Below are 21,752 nucleotides of genomic sequence, written 5' to 3' on the forward strand. Positions count from 1 at the left end.
TTTCGAAAATATCATATTACCACCCGTGTAAGGAAAAAACGACTTGATTTATTAGTTCCACGTGTAGTATTTAGTGAACATGATAAAAATAAAAAAGGAATCAATTTATTAGTTACGTAAGCCTTGACGAAGAAGCTTGTTTGCTTTGAAATCGGTCGCAGGAAAAAAATAATTAGTGGTTAAAAACAAAGTTGTTTTATTTATTTTATTTTATTGTAAAAATACTCCTTAAAGAGTAGTTTAGTCGCTTTCTGTTGGATGCGCGTATGCGGTTTCTGGTCTGTTCTTAATTCTATTGCGCTGACCCGCATTTTCAGAATAAGAATTTACATACCATTCCTGACAAAAATTGTAACTGAAACCAAATTTAAACTCGTGTCATGTTCAATAGTTACAAAATTAAACTTATTGTAACAAGATTATTCACGATTACATATATCTATGCGTTTCGACAGTATAGCGTTTGGGTATTCAGAGCATATTTGAGACGCTGTCTAACTAATCAATGTACGCTTACGAATTCAAATATATGTACATATTTGAAACATACGTAATTTTTATGCTAACAGCACTAAACTCGTCTTACACGGCTCAGAAAACTGAATAAAAAATTGATTAGAAATTGAATATATTTCTGGTCTAAAAATCTTGTTTATATATTCCAAAAGAGATGAAGAATATTTTGTCGAAAAAAAAAAAAAAATCTAGGCACTTACAGGGCTTTAGCTAATAAAAATTGCTAATAAATTGCTAGTAAAAATATGTAAAACGAAGCTAAACTGGCAGTGCACAGCGAAGTTTTAGTCCCAACACTTATATTTGAAAGTGAAACATGGAACTGGCAGAGGAAGGATGAAAGCCGAGTGAACGCGGTTGAAATGCGATCTCTTGTGACGAATGTGTGGGAAATGAATGTCTGACAAGGTTACGAATGATGAAATCAGGCGAGATTGTAAATCTAAGTCAAATATAATTGATAAGATTAAGAACGGGTCTCTGAGATGGTTTGGTCACGTCGAACGAATGGACGACGAAAGAATAGTAAAATGAAACGAAAGAATATATAGCGAAAATAAACGGTAGCGTAAGACGAGGACAACCAAGGAAGACGTGGCATGATTTGATAAACTTAAGTCTGGTCATGTCAAAAGCAGACAGAACCGAAGTGCATGTATGACAAGATGTATAAATGTAGAAGAAGCTAGGAATGTATGCCAGGATAGACGTGTGTGGCGGTCCATTCTCTCAGCCTACTCCTACGGAGAAATGGCGTGATGGTAGTAGTAGTAGTACAGGGCTTACGACCTTCCATTAATAATAACAATAATGACTTGGATATACTTGGTTAAATGGCGGACTTATTGCCACTAGCAATTTCTTAATGTCTAACTAAAACTAAATAAAAATACAATTATTTATGAAGAATTTAATAAATTTAAAAAAAATAAAACTTATAAATAAAAAACTTAAGAGAACACAAATAGTTAAAACATTATATAAAATTATGGTGTCTATTGTTAACTTTTATTATTTTCAATATATTTTAATTTATTCAATATCATATTCCAAATATTCATTAATAGTATAGAAACATTTTAATAAATTCTCATAAATATAAGAAGCACTTTTAACACTCCTACAATTTTTCGGTGGTTTCAAGTGGACATTTTACGCACGGTGTAACGTTCACCCCCGCCTATGATTGAACGTCTTTATTCCCTCAATTCTTCTATCTATCGATCTTTGTGAAGTTAAATAGCTTAAACCATTATAGATGCGAGTAAGTTGGCTGAACCGTTTAATTATTAATTACAGTGTAGCCATTATATGAACAGGCAAAAAATATGAGAGCCATGAATGGGTATTGAAATGGTTCTCTAGTTACTAAAACGAAGAGATAGACCATGTTGTGATACAAGATGGAGGAGCTTTCTCAGATAAACAATATTTAATCCAACAACAACAACAACAAGTCATCACGCCATTTCCCCGTAATGGTAGGCAGAAAGGATAGAACGCCACATCACCATACCTTTTTTTAATTTTTTTTTTATTCATAATTTCATAAAAAGTACATGTTTTTGTAAAATTCTAAACATATCTACTTTGACACATCTAGTAAATGTTATCACTGTAACTCTCCAAAAAAAGAGACTAACTCTTGTGCTTGGAGAGTGACTTACACTGTTTTAGTTGTTTATTTATAAGAGTTTATATAATTTTAAATACGAGTACATGAAAAGAAAAATAAAAACATAGGATATATAAAGAAAAATCAGAAAACAATAATACATTCATACTAATTAAAATTTAATGTTGTTTTTACACGAGTTCAAAAAAATTCTTTAGATAAACTTTAAATTTATTTATTGATATATTATTTTTAATAGTTTTTAGTTCATTAGGAAGATTATTATAATTTTTTACACTATTGAATACAAAGCTATTTTGACTATGACTTGTATGGAATTTGCATACAGATCTCGCTTCCTCTACAATCAAACATCTTCTCATGCACGCGCGCCGATTATTCCGACTTTTAACATGTCCATCTTCAAGTATTTGTTGGATTGGGTCATGCCATGACTTTCTCGGTTTTCCTCTATTTCTGCATCCATCAACATTCGCATTGTAAATACTCTTAGCCGTTCTTTCGCTGTCCCCTCGTTCTACGTGTCCAAACCAGCGCAGAGCTCCTTTCTTGATTTTGTCGATAATGCTTGTCTCAGCCTTACATAATGTACGAATCTCAATATTTAATCCGCCTCGTCAAAATACGTAATTTCTATATTTATAAATAACAAAAAGATACAGTCGTTTTCAAGATATTTTTCTGATGATATTTTACTGACCAGTTTTCTGATCATATAATACGGGCTTTAGTTCTGTAACGAAATTTGTTCAGTGTCATTATTTTCAATTGAACTAGATCAATCGCTTATTTTTGTTTGATCTGCAGCGCAAAAACACCTGATCTTATGTTTTAATTTAATTATTTTCAAGATTATTCCTATTATAATTTATGCTTATATTTTAATATATTACGATTATGAGAATGGGGATGATGACATTTTAGAGAAGTGAAGATGGAAGTCTACGCATTTACGGAGCTTATGACCTGTCATTGGCTGGTTAAAGTGGCGACATTATCACTTTGGAGATAGACATCTTTTACATCAGTGAAACTTTGTTTAAGAGGCAAATACTCCTACTATTGGAGAGTTTTATACTTTAAAAATGTCGATCCATTGCTCGAGGGTTCCTGGTTTGATATTTTGTCAAAATATAATGGCTGAAATATTTTGCTATTTGTAATTTATTTATTTGACACTTTATATACATATACAATAAATATACATATAAGGGCGGGCATATTGCCTTAAGGCAATTTCTTCCTACCTACCCAAACCGTTCAGTTTGAGAAAATTATAAATACATGGACATATTGAATCTTACAATTTTATACAAAAATTAAAAGCAAAGATTAACAAAAATAAATATAAATATTAAAAAAAATAACACTATGAAGAGAGGAGAGGGGATGGGAAGGAAAGAAGAAGGATAAAGGAACAATTTAAATATTTAGATAGTGACATTTCAATCTTGACTTAAATGTAAATAAAGAAGGGGCGTCTCTAACATTAGAGGGTAGATTATTCCACAATCGAGCGGCTACTACTGTGAAAGAGGAGTATGGAATTTGTTGATGGAACAGTGTAATGTTATCGTAGTAAATTAAATTAATTTGATTTTGAATTTCGTGAAGCTATGGAGCTGAAACCTCTATCGGACGTGGCTGATAATCATCTGTAGCTCGATCACAAATAACTATCGACGAGCTTAAAAACATGCTAAGCATTTGAGCGATCGCAATGAACAATAATGAACATGCTTAAGTTATCGCGGTCATAAGTCAACAAGTTTGTTTTTTGTTTTCCTCGTAAATAAATACAGTTCATTGGCGAAAAATCGGCGTTTACTATAAAAAAAGAATACAATATATTGCATTTGCAAAATAGTTGGAAGTATCTAATACAAAAAAAATAAATTACAATTACTATTGCGACTGCTTTTCTTGACATTTGGCTTACCAACCGCCGGCTAAATGCAATAAATAACATGATAAATAATAAATAAACAAATAAAAATGTCTGTTTTGGAATATTTTCCATATTTACACCGGTGAAATTCAAATATGTGATTGCGCAGCAGGATCATACGTCGCAAAACGTAGATATTTTGACATTTAATATTAGGTGGTCACGGATGTTCCATTGTGATCGCGAATACGATAAACAACTATGGTGAGAAATTTTTATCACGTCGTTTATCAGCACGTTGATAGTTATTTGTGATTGAGCTACTGGCTGCATTATTTAACATTCTAGGCAACGCCTGAACACGCTTTAACATTTTTACATCAGTTTTTTTTATCAATAATATTTTAAGTATGTCCAAATGTTTTTAAACAAGGCTGGATTTCACTTCGTAAGGAGTAATCAAGATTTAAATTTATTAAAAATTTATTAACAGAGAGGAAAAACGCTGTTGATAAGACAACATGGAAGTTTAGGCATTTACAGGACTTATGACCAGTCACTTTAATCAGCCAATGCCAGTTTCTTAATCTCAAGAACTCTAAAGGGTGTGAAATACAGCCTCGAAATATTTTTAATTATCATAAAAATTCTCCGTACTGTGAAATTCAATACGATTGACTAAAAAGGCCAGTTGTTTTTATGACCCAGCCGGGCATCGAACTCAAATAGTCACAGTAGCACTGAACCGCAGAGGTCGGCTGATGTAGGCAGCGTTAAAGGTCAACAATATTTTGAGTTTGTCTGAACTTTTGTAGCATTTCACTGGATTTAATTATGATAAACCACTTTATGAAATATTTTCAAGCATTTGTTAGTAGGTAAACCAATTCGGAAAAATCTACCCAATAAAGTATCCAGCTATGTACATTTTATATTTTATTTATTTAATGTGCGCAATACACAATTTTACTGTAGCAGAATTTTTAATTTTCATCTCCCAACTTGTAAGAAAATTCCATGTTAAGTCTTCTTAAGTCTTCTATACTAAAATCAATACATTTATAAATATTAAGACACATAAATACACAAAATATATTATAAAATTTTATACATGTAAAAAAATAGTACAGAAAAATGATTTAATAATACATGTGCAACTAAAATTTTTATTTATTTTTATTTTTTATTAAGAGAGTGCCTTGAGTATTAGAACGAACAGGTAAACCGTGAACTGATAAGCGTCGAAATTTTTCACGCAGGTATATAGGAGGTATATAGGAGGTCCTAACGGACTATGAAGTATTGAACAGAAATGGGAGGGAGTGATAGTCTCTCCGCTGTCTAATTTTGAGCCATTTCAGTTGCCTACAATAGTCAGAAATGTGGTCATATTTCCTAAGACCAAAAATGTACCTTATGCATGCATTCTGAAGTCGTTCAAGTTTATCGAGTTGCTCACAGTTTAAATCAGTCATGGAAACATCAGCGTAATCTAGAATGGGTAGTAGTAATGCTTGTACAAGGGTGCATTTAGTATTAATGGGTAAGAATTTTTCAACCTTCTAAGTGAGTGTGGACTGAAAAATATTTTGCCGCTTAATTCATTAGTATGAGCTCGCCAGCATAGATGTTTTTATGTTATCGATTGACCAACGAGCGCCTTCGCCTAAGTAATTCCATTCTTATGTGACTGCATTAGTTCATGTGCCGTCATGTAATTGAATGAACTGTTTTTTGATACAAAATTTCCTGCAACTAACTGTTTGAGAGAAAATTTCCTCGCTATTGACCCAGAAACCAGAAACATTAGTATCCATTGTTCTAAGTTCTAACGCAACAATATGTTAACGTTGAAGTATACATCTAATAAAGGTTCTATTAATAACCTTTAAAGTCAATTGACTCAAGTGTGCCTTAACCTCTGCTGGAAATATATTTATATTGAGAAACGAGTAAAAAAATTATGGGCAAATATTTTAATTAATAAAACTGAACTGTACGAATGGAGATGAATATAATAAAATTTTAAAAAAACTATGTTTTTAACCACTATTTTTTTTCTACAGACCGGTTTCAAAGGAGCTTCTTCGTCAAGGTTTACGTAATTAATGAATTCTTTCCTATTTCATTTTTTTATGTTTCCTAAATACTACACGTGGAGCCAATAAATTAAGTAATTTTTTTTCCCAAGAGGGTGGTAATTTAAGATGAATATTTTCGAAGCAAGACAGAAGTGGACTAAAAAAAATTTGTTTATAACAACAACAACAACAACAAACTATCACGCCGTTTCCCCGTAAGGGTAGGCAGAGAGGATAAAACGCCACAACACTATATCTTTGCGTACAGATCTCGCTTCCTTTACATGCATGCACGCGCGCCGATTATTCCGACTTTTGACATGTCCATCTTCAAGTGTTTGTTGGATTTGGTCATGCCATGTCGTTCTCGGTCCTCTTCTTTTTCTGCATCCATCAACATTCGCATTGTAAATATTCTTAGCTGTTCTTTCGCTGTCCATTCGTTCTACATGTCCGAACCAGCGCAGAGCTCCTTTCTTGATTTTGTCGATAATGCTTGTCTCGGCCTTACATAATGTACGGATCTTAACATTTGTGCATCTATCGTACATAGTTTTACCACACATTCGCCTGAGAGATCGCATTTCGACAGCATTCAGCCTACTTTCATCCCTGTTTTTCCAAGTCCATACTTCACTCCCATACATCAGGGACGGGACTAGGACTCCGCTGTGAACTGCCAATTTTGCCATTAAGAGTGAACGGACCTTGGCAAATAAATATTGTTTATTTGGTTATTAATTATTTTTTTCTTATTATGAATCGCTTTTGTAATTTCTAAGATTTCTAAGTTGTCTAACTTTAATATTTTATTTTTAACATAAAATACTTCAATCCAGTGTCTTTATTGAAATTATGATTATTATCAGATGGTGTGCGAATTAAACAAATATGTATATATTTAGGCACCTTAAGTGTTTTTTAAATCTAATATTAAAGTTTCTTTTAGTTTTTTTCAATGTAGATTAAATCGCAATCTTTACAATTTAATTGGTATATGCCAGATTTATTATATTTATGGACTTTGTCTTGGTGATTTTTTAACAATGTTCCTTTATTGTTAGTTGTGTAGAATGCAGGTTTAATGTTTGATGGTAGGGAATTAGACAATTTTTTGGAAAAAATGTCATTTATAAAAAGAAACCGCCTCAATTGCTTTATTTACTGTGGTAGTAGAATATAAATATTTATTTTTAAGTTTTTGTTTTAATATTTTATCAATTAAGTTCTAATTATATCCATTATTTTTAGCAATCTGTTGTATTGTATAAGGTTCATTTTTTTTAATTAGTATCATTTAGTCTAGTGGAACGTTAATTAACCGATGTATCATTGAATGGAATGCGGGATGATTTGAAGAATTATGAATAATTATGTTTGTAGCCAATGACAGGTCATAAGCCCTGTAGATGCCTAGACTTCTAAATATAGGTAACATTTTAGAGAAGGTTATTATATTAAAATGTTGTTTTTTATCTCTGTTGTAATATATTAATGTTAACAGCTCCCTAGGGAGTTGAATCCAGTTCTTGTGTACAAAAATTTGGACAAACTCAAAATATTGCTACTACAAAGTTATGTCGTCACTTTTGCTGACAACTGTCATTCTAATCAAGCTATATTTTAAGGACTATAGTGATTAAGTGGCTTCTCAGCCCCAGCCCCCACACCACCGCACGACTCTCCAGAATGCTACGCACTAAAGTTGCCTCTCACTTCTTCCCCATGGTTTAATTATCCTTCGAACCCCGCTATTTTTTACACGTTTTCTCGCGCTTTTCAGAGGTTAATCGCCTTTTCTAAAAATCCGTTCGCACGTATGCGAAAACTGAACAACAATTTGACGTGTTTATGTCATAACTCCGTAACTGAATCACCGGAACCATCGACTTCTTTCACCTCTGGCTGGGCGGATCACACACTCGTGGGAAAAGGCGTATAGCAGAATCCAGCGCCTACACGGTAAACTGGGCTGATGTATTTAGTGGAAATTGACGCTATTTTTATTAGCATGCGAAATTCGTTCTAAACAAAACAAAAAAACCATCACGCCGTTTCTCCGTAGGGGTAGGCATAGGCAGCTATTTTTTTTGCTTCCTCTTTCATAGTAGTAACTGCTAGATTGTGGAATAATCACCCACTAACGTCAAAGCCGCTCGTATGAAATGCCACTGCCAGAATTTTTTAGTTTTTCCTTTCTCCTTCCTCTTGCTTTCCCTCTTTACCCCCTCCTCTCTTCTAGTGTAGATATTTAGTCTGTTTTTGGTTTTATGATGAAAATATCAAATTCGCCAAAAATTTCTCAATTTCTTTTCATGTTCCCAACCATGTCCCCAAAAGTCAAAATCTGCTATTTATTCAATCTTCTAAGAGCAACATTTGTTTTTGTGCCCCTATGTCCAGAATGTGTAGATTATTCGATTCGTCACACAACTTGAAATTCTTTGGGATAGAACTTCCGGATTTTGAAGATATCTTCGCTACTAAAACTAACAAGATCGCCATGGTTTATTTTGAAGTCTTATATACAGGATGTTCTTTAAACCCTGTCACATCCGAAACCACGATAATCAGTATAAGCAAGAAGACATATTGGCACATTAAAATATTTTTTTAGAACGAATTAAATTTTTTTAAATAAAATATCAGAAAAAGCAAATGGTTGCTTACTTCTGCAGGGATGAAACGAGCACGCCCCCAAAACGTCGCAATTAAAGTTTATTTGTTCTTGACCATTCAAATTAGTTTAGAACATTGTCATGAAACTTGACGTCACAACTATCGAGGCCAAACATGTCGCGTTTTTCTAGCGACGAGTTAAAAAAAATTAAAACATATCTCCACAATTTCCATATTGATTTTGAAAATACAATTAATTATTCTAAATCCATTTCTTATATTTTTATCAGTATTCGTCGTATGTGATATTTCCCGATTTCAGATAAATCTCACCCGCATCAGTAAAGGTTTCAGCTTATGACCTTCACAAACCTCAACAGATGAGAGAATTGAAGGAATATAGATGATCAAATTTCAAATATAGACTGTGAATGTTATAGTGTGTAAAGTGGCCACTTAAACCAGCAAATGACATGTCATAAGCCCTGTATATGCCTAGATTTCTTTATTCCCCTACCTAAAATGTTCTTCGTCTCTGCTGTAATATGTTGATCATGTATACCTTAAAAAAATAAATTTGTTTAAAAATAAAGCCATCAAAGTTTCGTACAACATTATTGATTCATGAATTTTTTGTAGTCTCAAGTAAAGTTATCATTTAAAGTCTGTTCATTATTACAAGAATGTTCAAATAAACAAACCAGTCGCGTGATACCCGACGGAGAATAGCCTATTTCATACATATATCTTAATCTAAACGGCATGGTAAAACTAAAGTGGATTGACATTTGTTAGATTCGTTAGTTCCTATTTAAATTTGATAATTTTTAATTTTTTTTAAATAACTCCATAGTAGTTAGTGGCTAGTAAAAATATCAATAAAAACGCCTCGGTTATATTTTTATTTTAAAAAGAAATAATACCGTTTTTATAATTTACCCAAATATTTCAATTTTGGTGACCATTTTCAACGAGTTGTAAATAACTCACTATTAGAAAATGTGAATCGAATTGGGGTATAGTGGGGTTCGAACCTCGGACTTCTGATCCGTGGTTTGCAACACTAGCCACGGGCCATAACCAGATTCATTAACTTTTAAAATGTTATAAAAAGGGATATTTCCCTTTTCTAGGTGTTTGAGAACCTAATTAACTGAGGGCCAAAGTGCCGATCGACTAAGACCCGTAGGCCCGATGAACGTGGCTTAGAGACTGGCATGCATTTTCTAGCATGTTATCTGTTTTCTGCTATTTACTCTGAGGTAAAAATCCTGCAAAATGAAATCAACTGGATGTTAGTCCGTCTCATGGTGTACTGGTTATTGCGTTTGCCAGTCATTAAATAAATAAGTCAACAATATTTTGAGTTTGTCCAAATTTTTGTAGACAAGAACTGGATTCAACTCCCTGGGGAGCTGTTTATATTAACATATTACAACAGAGATGAAAAACATTTAAGAGAAGGTAATATAGAAGTCAATTTTCAGTAAATTTTCAGGCGTTGCCTAGTATGTAGGGGAAATAATTCAACTGGATGAATCTCACCCGCGTAAATAAAGGTTTCACCTCTTTATCTTCACAAACATCAACAGATGAAAGAATTAAAGGAATAAAGATGTTCAAATATAGGCAGAATAGTGAATGTTACACAGTGTGTAAAGTGGCCACTTAAACCAGCCATTGACAGGTCATTAGCCCTGTAGATGCCTAGACTTCTATATTACCTTCTCTTAAATGTTCTTCATCTCTGTTGTAATATGTCAAAATAAATAAGTAATTGTAAAACAATAAATATCGATCCATCGTATTGTATTTTATCATGCCGTGTAGATTTTTCCCGTGGTGTGAAATGGACCAATCATGCGATATCACGCAGTGGGCTCGTGGTTTGCACGTGCACAGCGCAGCGGTCTGGTCTCCGAGAATGTACAATAATGACGTGCGTTGTATTCAAATAAAAACGACGATCTTAATTTGTTATTGCTATTTTCAATTAATGAAGAGTTCGCATTGCGAATGCTAATTATCCCGTCAGATGCAGAATGTGTGAACGCCAACCCGAGTGTAATAACCGACCACAAATGGCTGTAATAATTCCTCTAGTTAATCTGAAATCTTGGGCGATCTTCGTTAACTTTAAATGGGTGCTTATTAAAATGATTGAGAGTCAAATCATTATTAACGCGCGGATGTAATTATTATGAAGATTCGATGCATTGTTTGAGTTTTGTGTAAGAACGCCGCTATGCAGATAATTCAAAAGCCCCAAAAGAAGTATTATTAAAGCTATTTGCCGTATATGTTATGCAATCGTGAAATTAAGAGAAATAAACATTTTCCTGTTTTTGTTTTAAACAAAAAAGACGTAAATTATACAAGGGTCAATTTCACTTTATGTACATTAGCATTCGGTAAACTAACAAAAATGAATAAAATACACGAATGAGTAAAATATGAGTACGCGAAAACATAAATAAATTATTGCACGGTCATTTCCAACAAACACTTCCAACGTTTTATTCTCCTAACGGCACGTAGACTAAATACAAGTAGACGCTGGGGTCGTTTGGTCCCCCCGTTCGGATCATGTGTAATTTTTGGATGCTTAGTGAGGGAAAGGTTAAAAATAAAAAACATTTTTTTTTTTTTAATAAATCATTATTGTGACGTAGATACCATTAAAAAATCCTTTCTAATGCAATTTTTTTTAATCATTTTAAAAATTCGCCTTTTTTTCTTTTTCTTTTGAAAAATTAGACTTCTTTTTTTTACAATGTTTACAATAAACACGTGTGCTAAAAAAAATGCGTAATATTTGCAAAGAAAAGTTTTGTAATTTTGAAATTACTTCGCCTGTGACGTCACAAGTTCTCGCCGGTGAGTTCTGTTGATTGGTGAGTTGACTTCCCGGAAACCGGAAATCTATCACTAGGTTCCATTGTTTGTTGATTCGGAAGAACTAACGACGTAATTCAAAGTAGTTCATTTTTATTAAAATCATTTTTGTTATTTTTTTTACGCATTTTCGAAAATCTTCGCCGTAAAACTAAATGCTCTAATTTTTACAGCGTGTAAGAAATCATTTTGTATATCTTATTTCCCGTAGCACTGAACTTCTTCATTGTTAATATTAGATAACTAAATTAAATAAAATTACAAATATTATTATCAAAAATGTGGTAATTTCAAACATTTTTGTGCGTACCTAACCGTTATTAGAAATCGGAAACATTCCTATTTTAAACTAGTATTGTCAAAACCAATCATTTCAAATTGTATTTCCGTTTCTTTCACGTGCGGTAGGTGTGAGCGAGACATCAGCTGCAAAATCGAAGTATTGGTGGCGGTAAAATAGTAACACACATTCCTGGCATTCCATTCACTAAATATTTGTCGATGTCGACTTTCGTTATCAATGCCAACCGGTGCATTGTATTTGAGAATAGGGCCGTTTGCATACTAATAGCTACTGCTGTACCAGCAAAAACATTTCAAAACAAAGATGAATTCTGATCCTTAAATTTATTAATGGCATTGAAATATTTAAAACAACTATCTATTTTTATGTGTCCAGGTGGATTAATAATACAGTTGTATCTGTGGCCGGTCTCAAGTAAAATCCTGAATCTATAGAAGGACGATGGACTTAAAAAACATTAATAACATCAAAACTCTTCAATGCTCACTAGTTCGACCCCATTTAGAATATGCTTCTCCAATTGGGTCTCCTTTCTACAGGACTCACATTGACCACATTGAGTCTGTCCAACACCGTTTTCTAAAAAAAGTGGCATGCTTGCTTGGATTGCCAAGGGACATTATTCCTTTTTTTAAATAGAGCAATCTCTCAATCTGTCTTCGTTGGAGAAACGTATAACAGAAATAGACCTTATGTGCATTTACAAAATACTCAACCCTATAAGTGATGTCCCATCTCTGTTGCGATCAATTTCTTTTCATGTTCTCAACCGTGTCACCAGAAGTCAAAATGTACAATTTAGAAAATTAAACTTCTAAGACAAATTTTTGTTTTTATACCCCAATATCCAGAATGTGTAGATTAGTCAATTCGTCACAAAACTCGGAATTCTTTGGGATAGATCTTCCGGATTTTTATAGATTTCTTCGCCATTAACACAGCATGGAATAAAGATTGATTGGCATGGGTTAGATTGAAGTTTTATTATTTATGTTGATCATGTTTATGAATATATTGTATACCATTATATTACTGCCCTTGTTTGTCTTTGCAACTAGTTGTATGTTCTTTTTGTTCAGTTTCTTGAACATATGTTTTGTTGGTACTTTTACACCAACCAGCTTCCAACAGCCCAACATCTGCACAAATATACTAATTTGACATACCTACAAATAAACATCAAAACAATAGTTTATTCTCAAAAATATTTCTGTTAGTTGACATTTGACATACAATTTAAAAAGGTCTTCCTCATATAAACAGGTTTGTGTTTTTCATCTGTCATTCAGTTATAATTATGTTTTGTTGAATTCCAGGTTGAAAGCGGTCGGGAAGAATTGAAGAAAGAGCGGGAGATTCTGCAAATGGTGGCTGGTTTGGGGCTGGGAGATGATGCAGATAGGAGGGAAGTGCCTCCAGGAATGTACCGCTTACCAAGGTAAAAGAATTGACAATTTGACAGCGGCTACACAAACCACTGTACTCTGAAAAAGTCAAAAAAGTTATTATTTATTTATTTATCAACGAACATTGTCAATTTATAGGGTTTTAATATAACAAGAAAAAATAATAAAAAACACTTTAAAAAAAAGAAAAGAAGCATTGACAAACATAAGGGACATCAAGACAAAATTTGCATTATTTATTTAGGGCTCGTTTGAATCGCTGTAAACTTTAACCAAAAAAGTCCAGATCTTGTCTTGAGTTAACAATATGGCAAACACGGGTCATTGGACAATTAAGGCCATAGTTTGTTATATGCTTATCAATGAACAGTACTTCATGGTTTCTCAACCTACGAGTCGGAATATGGAATTTTACTTGTCCCAGTAATGATGGCACATCGATTTTATTATTTAGTATGCCGAACATATAAATGGAGTCAATATTAGTTCTGTGTTTTTGTAGACTAGAAATATTTAACATTGACTCTATATCAGCACAAGAATAATTACCTCTCTCTAGTCCAAGCATCCACGCTGCTTTTCGAAACAAGCGATGCTGGACTGATTCAATGTGATTTATGTGATTCACATAGAATGGAGACCAGACCACAGAGGCATATTCTAGAAGAGTTTATAAACATATTTTAAACATAACTCTTTGCCATATGACACATGAAGCTTCCTAAGCATAAACTTAAATTCAAATAAAATGCATTAAATCAAATATGAATACAATGTTTAATATTATGTAGATAAGAATTCTGTCAAAATGTAATCTCTCAGTCAAATGTGTGATAAAACTATGCTTGTTGAGTGCAGCAAAGTCAAGATCCGTGCATTATGTAAGCCTGAGACTAGCATTATTGACAAGATCAAGAAAGGAGTGCTGAGTTATTTTGGACATGCAGAGCAAATGAACAGCGAAGGAATGGCAAAAAGGATTTACGATGCGAATATTGATGGATACTAAAAATAAGAAAGACCAAGGAAGACATGACATGACAAAATTCAACAAATACTTGAAGAGGAACATGACGTAAAAATCAGATTAATCATCATGCGTGCATGAGAAGATGTATGAATGTACAGGAAGCAGCGGGGTCTGCATGCAAAGACAGAGTGATGTGGCGTTCTATCCTCTATGTCAACCCTCATGGTGAAACGGAGTGATAGTTTTGTTGATGTGTGTAGGTAATATGTTTATTTTGAAATAGGTAAATGATCACTCTCACTTTCCTCAATTCTTATTTAATAAGAATTAAAATTGACATTCTTTACGCTTGTGACTATTTAATCATATGTCATTGTTTTTAAAATTTGATATAGGTTTTTAAAATTATTTGTCTAAAAAATCAGTGAGCCTCCCAGTCTCAAGTGTCTATTCTAACATTTGAAATTGTTACTATGAGTTGAAATATTTACCTTTTTTTGTACATAGATGGGATGAACTTATTTCTTCCAATCAATCAAGATGAAATCATTTAACTTCATGATTTTCAAAAATCAAAAAATAAATGTATGTTCCCATGCTCTTATACTTTTTAAACTGATCAATTTTTCTCTTTTCAGATGATTTGGTGCAGTCAAGGCAGACGCAATGTGGAAACAAACATCGATTTAATATCCGTCACTCTTTCTCATCGATCTACAAAATATCTATTATCTAATCGGTACTAAGAATTGCAACAATCAAATGAAATAGAGACAATGCTACAAATAAAAGTATTGAGGCAACACATACATTGTCTCTCAAGAGAATCGGTATTTTTAAAAGAAGAATAAATGTTACCTATGTGCAAATGGCTGACTCCGTATCGCTAATATGTATCATAATTTTTAAGTTACAATCTTAGCCACAAGTGCAACGAAACTTTATCGGAACTAAAATAATAGATCTTTTATAAGTTTTATTTACACACACAATAGATGTCAGTACCTGTATTTAGGAGTTGGTTCTGTTTGTATAGCATCACTTTAAAAACATCCGTTTTGGTATCTACGTGAACTCAGACGTGTCACTATGGATCAATTATTCACATAGCATAGTATTATGGTACTGAAGATGTGAGAGCACTCGCCCTCTATCAATGAGCCTGTTACATTAAGGACCTGAGCTTGGAAGAGGAGATTTAGCAATATATATTAAAGCACTAGCCTTTCTTTCAGTAGCCCGGCTCTTCAAAGGATCGGTGCCAATAATTAATTTACGGGGACCTGTCACAATAGATCTACACAGGTCGTAATTATGTCAGGAACTTGTTTGGCATTAAACCCCATTTACGAAAATAGAATTATAGTACTATATCATACGTATGTTTATTAAAAATGTACAAAATAGATTTTCATTGTATATGGTTAAAATTCATTCCATAAATTGATACTGACTCTTTTGTTTTTTGGATGCTTCGGAGTTTTACACAAATTTTAAGGTTATGGAAGCATATTCCAAAGTCATAAGATGTTTTTCTATATTATCAAAACTTCTTCTCCCAAGTCGGTCCCTCAATGCTGAGGATCGTGACCACCATGAACAATTCTGATTAGTCAGTTTCACTCCAGTCTGTCTTCAGCCGGATGAACAGACACATAAAATTTTAGCCCCCTAACCTCCTTTTTTTGGTCAGTCCATCTATATGGGATTCTGTCCCGGCTTCTCCTACCTTTAACTCGGCCAGACATTATGCTTTCTCTAGAATGTCTGGCTCACATCTAGCAATATGGCCAAAGAAAGACAGTATCCTCCTCAGACACACCACTGACAGACGAGTTGTAATATGGAGATCTTCCAGTATCGATGCATTCGTCCTTCTAGCTGTCCAAGGCACACGCAGCAGCCTTCTCTAACATCATATCTCGAATGCATACTAGAGAAAACTTTATTGGGTGGTTGCTAAGCTCAAGTTATCAACGTAGATAAAACTAAGCTTGCTCTTGCTGTGTATTGAGAATCTACCAACTGAAAACTATGAATTTTCTATTGAATTATGTATCAATTCTTTAGGAGAGGAATTGATATTCCTAGACATAATTAAAGAGATAAAAAAATACCTATTCCATTTGAGTAACATAAAGTTTGAATACATCTTATCTTGATACATAGATTCGTTGATACGTATGTGTCAACAATAAGATGTGTTTATTCTCTTTATTGTAATATCTTTAGACAATGCCTGGAAGCACTTAGAGAAGATATATAATTACACCAATTTAATTATATTGTGCTAAGGTCAGTGTAAGTTCCAAGGCAAAAAAAAAACAATAACAAAAAAACTGTTTGTGAAGTTCACGTGTCTAATTTCAAATGTCAGTTTTGTTTTGATTGTATGATTAAAGAATAAAATGTAGTTGTTACAAGACTACTGAAGTGTTACAAAGCTAAACATGATTAAGACCTCTGGTTCTTAAAAAGATGTATATCAATGCGACTTATTCATAACTGATAAAAGGTACAATCATAGAATTATAATTTTAATTCTATGGATAAATATTAGGAAGATAGTTTGTATCTTTCACTTGAAAAGTGTCTCGCTGCCCTTATGCACTTAAAGCATAAATTAATAAAGGTTTCTAATTTCGTATATTTACATAATGATATGTGTATAATAACACGGGCATTATTTACAAATGAATCTCTCCCACAGTTCGCTAGATGAAAGATGCTGTAAGATGTGCTATATCCGCGGGCCATATGGAATGCATGAATATTTATTACGATTGTAACATAGAATCATTTCCTAACAATGGATGATGGAGGTTTCAATGATCGAAGAAGTAATTATTCATAAATGGAGTGAATATCTTGTACATTGTGTTTATGGATGAAGTCACATTGAAATATATTCCACACACTTCAAATTAATCGGATGTGGGTACATAATATGCAAGGAAAATTATGACAGCATATCATTTATAAATGTTGCCATTCTTTATGCTTCGATTCAAAGGGGCTACTGAATTACACTCTTGTTTTTTTTAAAATTGATACCTTGATGTATATGTTGAAATAAAACAATTCTTCGTTATATCACTGACATGAAAAGTAGACACATTATTAGCAGCTTCATACTTAGCAATATTGCATTGCTCTCAACAGTAGGGTATTTTCACAAATCGAGTATAATGTTGAAAAAATATTAAATATTAACAGTAAATTTTTACTATTCTAGTAATATAACTATCAGTGTACGCAAAACAAGTTTTTTAAACAAACACACACAAAACAGCTAGCAGTTGGAGTCACATCACTTTGACATCACGTATTGTCATGCTCGCCGAGTGCGCTTCTAACAAACTTTGCATACAAGTATGGCGCGGTAATTTAATATGTACCGCCCCATAGGGTACGAAACGTCTCATTCGTGATTCACAATTTGCTTATTTAAAAACTATAAAAAAAAAGATAAAAGTTCCTATTGGGAAGATAACAAATTACGATATTCATCCAAACATGTATGTGGTAAAGATATTATATAACTAGCCTTTATATAACTTTTTCAATACCAAATTTAAAAGAAAGTCAATGTTGCATTTTTTGCACATCTGTCCTTGTTCTACAATCCCCACTTTATTATAATATTATGAAGAATGTAATTGAAAGCATAACTTATCTATTTATTTAAAAAAATGATATTTTTTATTAATGAAATTTTATATCTGTTTTGTTTTTTACAGTTGCCGTGTAATTAAAGCATTTTCACAAAAATTTTCTGCATAGCATCACGTCGGATTATGACAAAAATCCATTAGCAAATAAAAAGCAAACCTTTGTATTGAAATGCCATCAAGTTCGCGCTTGTAATGTGTCTATTTAATTATACATAATTTGTTATTTATTGTACAATGAAAAATAATTGACTTGTCAAATATTTAGACGCTGTCAGATACTTTAATTATTGTGTTTACACGGTGATACAAAAAATAAACATAAATTTAACTCCTTGCATTTGCCGCAACTGTGCATTATGTGCTGATGTAATAATGTAAAACAATTTTTGAAAGGCTTTGAGTATTCAAAAATAATAATTTATCATTGTACACCATGTCCTAACTTGTAAATTCTAGCCATTTGTATTCTAATTCCTTCATTGGTGCTATTTATAAACAACAATGTGTTCCACTGATAGAAATCTAAGTCTTCCAATTATACAATTTACAAAACACAAGACTTCAAGTATGCAAAAAATGCAGCAGTCATTGAGTATGCTAAACCTCGTTTTATAAGATATTTGTGCCAAATTATGTTGGTCGGTTAATTAGTATTCGAGACATCATTATTGTTACAAAAAGTGTGTTACTCAATCCTTAAATGGTAACTAAATACTAAATCAATCAGAAGTCACACATGCAGTAATTAATTTTTTTGCTGACATATTTTGTTGACTACCCTACAAAAACAATAAAAAAATATTTCAAGTCTCTTATGGGAAACTATGCCAAACAGCGATGTACAATAAACACAAATATTTGCCCTCAACAGTTTAAAAAAAAGGAGAAAAGAAATCACGATATACATGGAAGCATTTATGTGAGAAAGGGATATATACAGGTAACCCCCGTTGATCGCGGGGATACGTTCTGGACATGGACACGATAAGTGAAATATCACGATCAATGTGGGAATTTTTCACACGAGAACAGGTTCCGAGATGTCATTTTCTTGTGACATAGTATAACGGTCCATTCCCGAAGCTCTTCATCAGTTCAGGGTTCAGCATGTGATTTTAACTGAGTCTGAACATCATCTACACCAGCACCTTAGATGCCTCCGAAATTGGCTATAAGTCTAATATTTTCAATGATATTTAGAATGTCATTTTTGTAATTGATTTGATCATTAATTTCTCTGAACAAACGTTTCCAAACACCCTTCATACACGACTGGCTTCATTCCACGCTTCGTCAATGTCTCTGATAGCTTCCATAATATCAAATTGTTTCCATCAAACCTGCATGGCGTCTCAATCACCTCTAGTAGTTTATTCAAAGAGTCGGCGCATCGTTTTTCTTAAATGAATGCTGCCATTGTGCCTTGATCCATAGGCTGTAAAATGGAAGTGATATATGGATATAAATGCATTGAGTCTCAAGCTCCAGAGAAAAAGATCGCGTTATAGCAAATCGGCAATTGCCGTGGTCGCAATCAACGGGGTGGGGGGGGGGGGTTTACCTTTACACATTTTTTAATTTAAAAATAATTTATTTCTGAGTAACTCATTCTTACACGGTTGTTTGTATGTGTTTAAAGATTTGCTATCTCTTTTTTTTTAAATTGTTGTGTTTAAGCAAAATTTGCTATTATTATTATTATAGATAACTTTTACAGTTGCGTTTTTGTAATACACTATTACTGTTTTTTTTTTACCTCAGGGCGCTTTAAAAAGTGATTCCATGAATATTACTTTTCTTCTTCCTAGTCTGTTTCTCAGTTATAAGGATCAGAACATCATGTTCTTGGATAAGTCTCCCCCATCTTTCTTAGTCCTACGTCATTCTCGTGGACTCATATAGTGTGGCACTTGTGACTCTTTTGATTAAATTTGTCCACTTCATTTGTAAAGGTCCCCTTTCACGTTTTCCATGAACTATTCCAAGCGTGATCTGTCTCTCCAGGCTATACGCGCCTGTTCTCACAATCTGCCCAAAGAAACAAAAGGTAAGCTGCTTGATTGTTGATTGTCATGATTTCAAATCGTATTTAGACATTACAGTCTCGCTGCAGCGTTTAATACAGACTGTTGGAGAATTATTTATTAATCGATAGACCTGCGAACCATTACAATAATTTACTCTAGTAAAAATAAACATTTAAATTGACAGGCGAAGGGACGTAGTCACATACATAATATTATATGTCTGGAAAGATCGTCATTAATCAACTTTAATGAATTCAGAAGATTGCTTCAATTTTGTTAAGAATAACCTTTTGACATTGAGGATTGTGATGACGTGGTTAGCACATTGGACTATCGATGCATATTGTCGCAGGTTTATTTTTTAACAAGGTCAACATAAAATATTTGCATCGAGCCTATACATTAAGATATATTAATGAACTTTTTGATTACAGCTCGCTGCTATGAAATATATAAATTCTACTCACTTAAATTTTCTTTTAAGTTCTGTGACCTATGTGTAATGTTATTATAAAGCATCGATGGATATTAAAACTCTAAAAATCCCATTCTGAATATATTTTGTCATGTGTATATATTATATAAATGCTGTAAAATGCTTTTTTAAATACTGTAATTATTAATAAATAATGTACTTTATGATAACAATTTTTTGGCCATGGATTTATATGCATACTTATTTTAGATTTAGTTATGAAATTATATTGTTTAAAATTAGTTGAGTTGAAGTCCTGTCGTGGGCGTCCATGTTTACTTATGACAAAACAGGTTTATTTACATTTTGAGTATGTCCAAATCATTGTAGGTCAATACTATAATTTAATCCTCTTAGGGTCAGTGCAGGAAAACAAATTATTTTTATAAATTTTTAACGGTAAATAATTGTTGCAATTTTCAACAAAATGGTAAAATGTGTTGTTTGATCTTAATTTTTTAATGCAATCTATTTAGTTTATTTTGACTGTTTTGAACTCAATTTTTTTGGTGTAACCTGGCCTTAGGAATTTACATAAAGGGACAGATATCTAAAGAGGACGAAGGAATTATAACTTCCTAGGAGGTGAAAAGCCTAGTCTACAAACATTTGAAGATACTAAAAATATTGTTTTTTAAACTAACTGGTATTAGAAGTATAAAAATCGAAAACTGTTTTCAAGAATTGCCTAGTAGGTGAAATAATTCAGTCAAATGAATCTCACTCGCATCAACAAAGGTTTCAGCTTTTTTAATTTAAAAAAGTCAATTTGGGTCTAGAAAATATGGATGTTCAAAAGAAGGCAGAAATAATGAAAGTTACAAAGTATATAAAGTGAGCACTTAACCTGTTAATGACTGATCATAAATCCTTTTAATGCCTAGACTTCCATATTCCGTTTCCGAAAATGTTTTCCCTCTCTGTTGCAATAAGTGAGTCTTTTCTTTCTAGAACCCATTATCTCCCGATGGCAGCCATAGGGAAATATCGCGTTTTGAAAACAGGACTCAAATGTCAAATATTTTTTCATTAATTTCCATCATAGATAATTCTAAAAGCAGTGTCATTAAAATTGGTTGATTTAGATTTTGTTTATGGCTTAAGTACTTTCTATTTCCTATTGTAAATTTATCTGTTTTGAAAAGTGTCAATACTATAACATCTTAAAAGTTTATGTGAATTAATTATAAAATTTAAACTAATATTCTAGATAATGTTTTGCATATTAAGTCATCTTTTTGACAAGCTGAAATTATATTGA

The 21,752-nt window shown here is 32.7% G+C and overlaps 1 protein-coding gene and 1 long non-coding RNA gene across 2 annotated transcripts in view; one reads left to right on the top strand and one right to left on the bottom strand.

Annotated features, from left to right (window-relative positions):
- The window catches only part of LOC148272317 (uncharacterized), a 57,292-nt gene extending 39,688 nt beyond the window's left edge, over positions 1-17,604 (top strand). The window contains exons 2-3 of the mRNA XM_088240211.1: positions 13,256-13,377; positions 14,954-17,604. Of these exons, the coding sequence (XP_088096337.1) occupies positions 13,256-13,377; positions 14,954-14,957 (126 nt within the window). The 3' untranslated portion in view covers positions 14,958-17,604. The remainder of the gene's footprint in view (positions 1-13,255; positions 13,378-14,953) is intronic.
- On the bottom strand, positions 11,697-21,532 carry LOC148272318 (uncharacterized). Its single transcript, XR_015824873.1, has 3 exons — positions 21,339-21,532; positions 13,895-14,005; positions 11,697-13,423 (listed from the first exon to the last, which is right to left on the bottom strand). It is a non-coding gene; the product is annotated as an uncharacterized LOC148272318 (long non-coding RNA).
- Positions 21,533-21,752: the final 220 nt, after the last annotated feature.

Source organism: Micrasema longulum, unplaced genomic scaffold (genome assembly GCF_059751315.1).
Source record: "Micrasema longulum isolate JH-2025_06_02 unplaced genomic scaffold, ASM5975131v1 h1tg002380l, whole genome shotgun sequence".
Lineage (NCBI taxonomy): Eukaryota > Metazoa > Arthropoda > Insecta > Trichoptera > Brachycentridae > Micrasema > Micrasema longulum.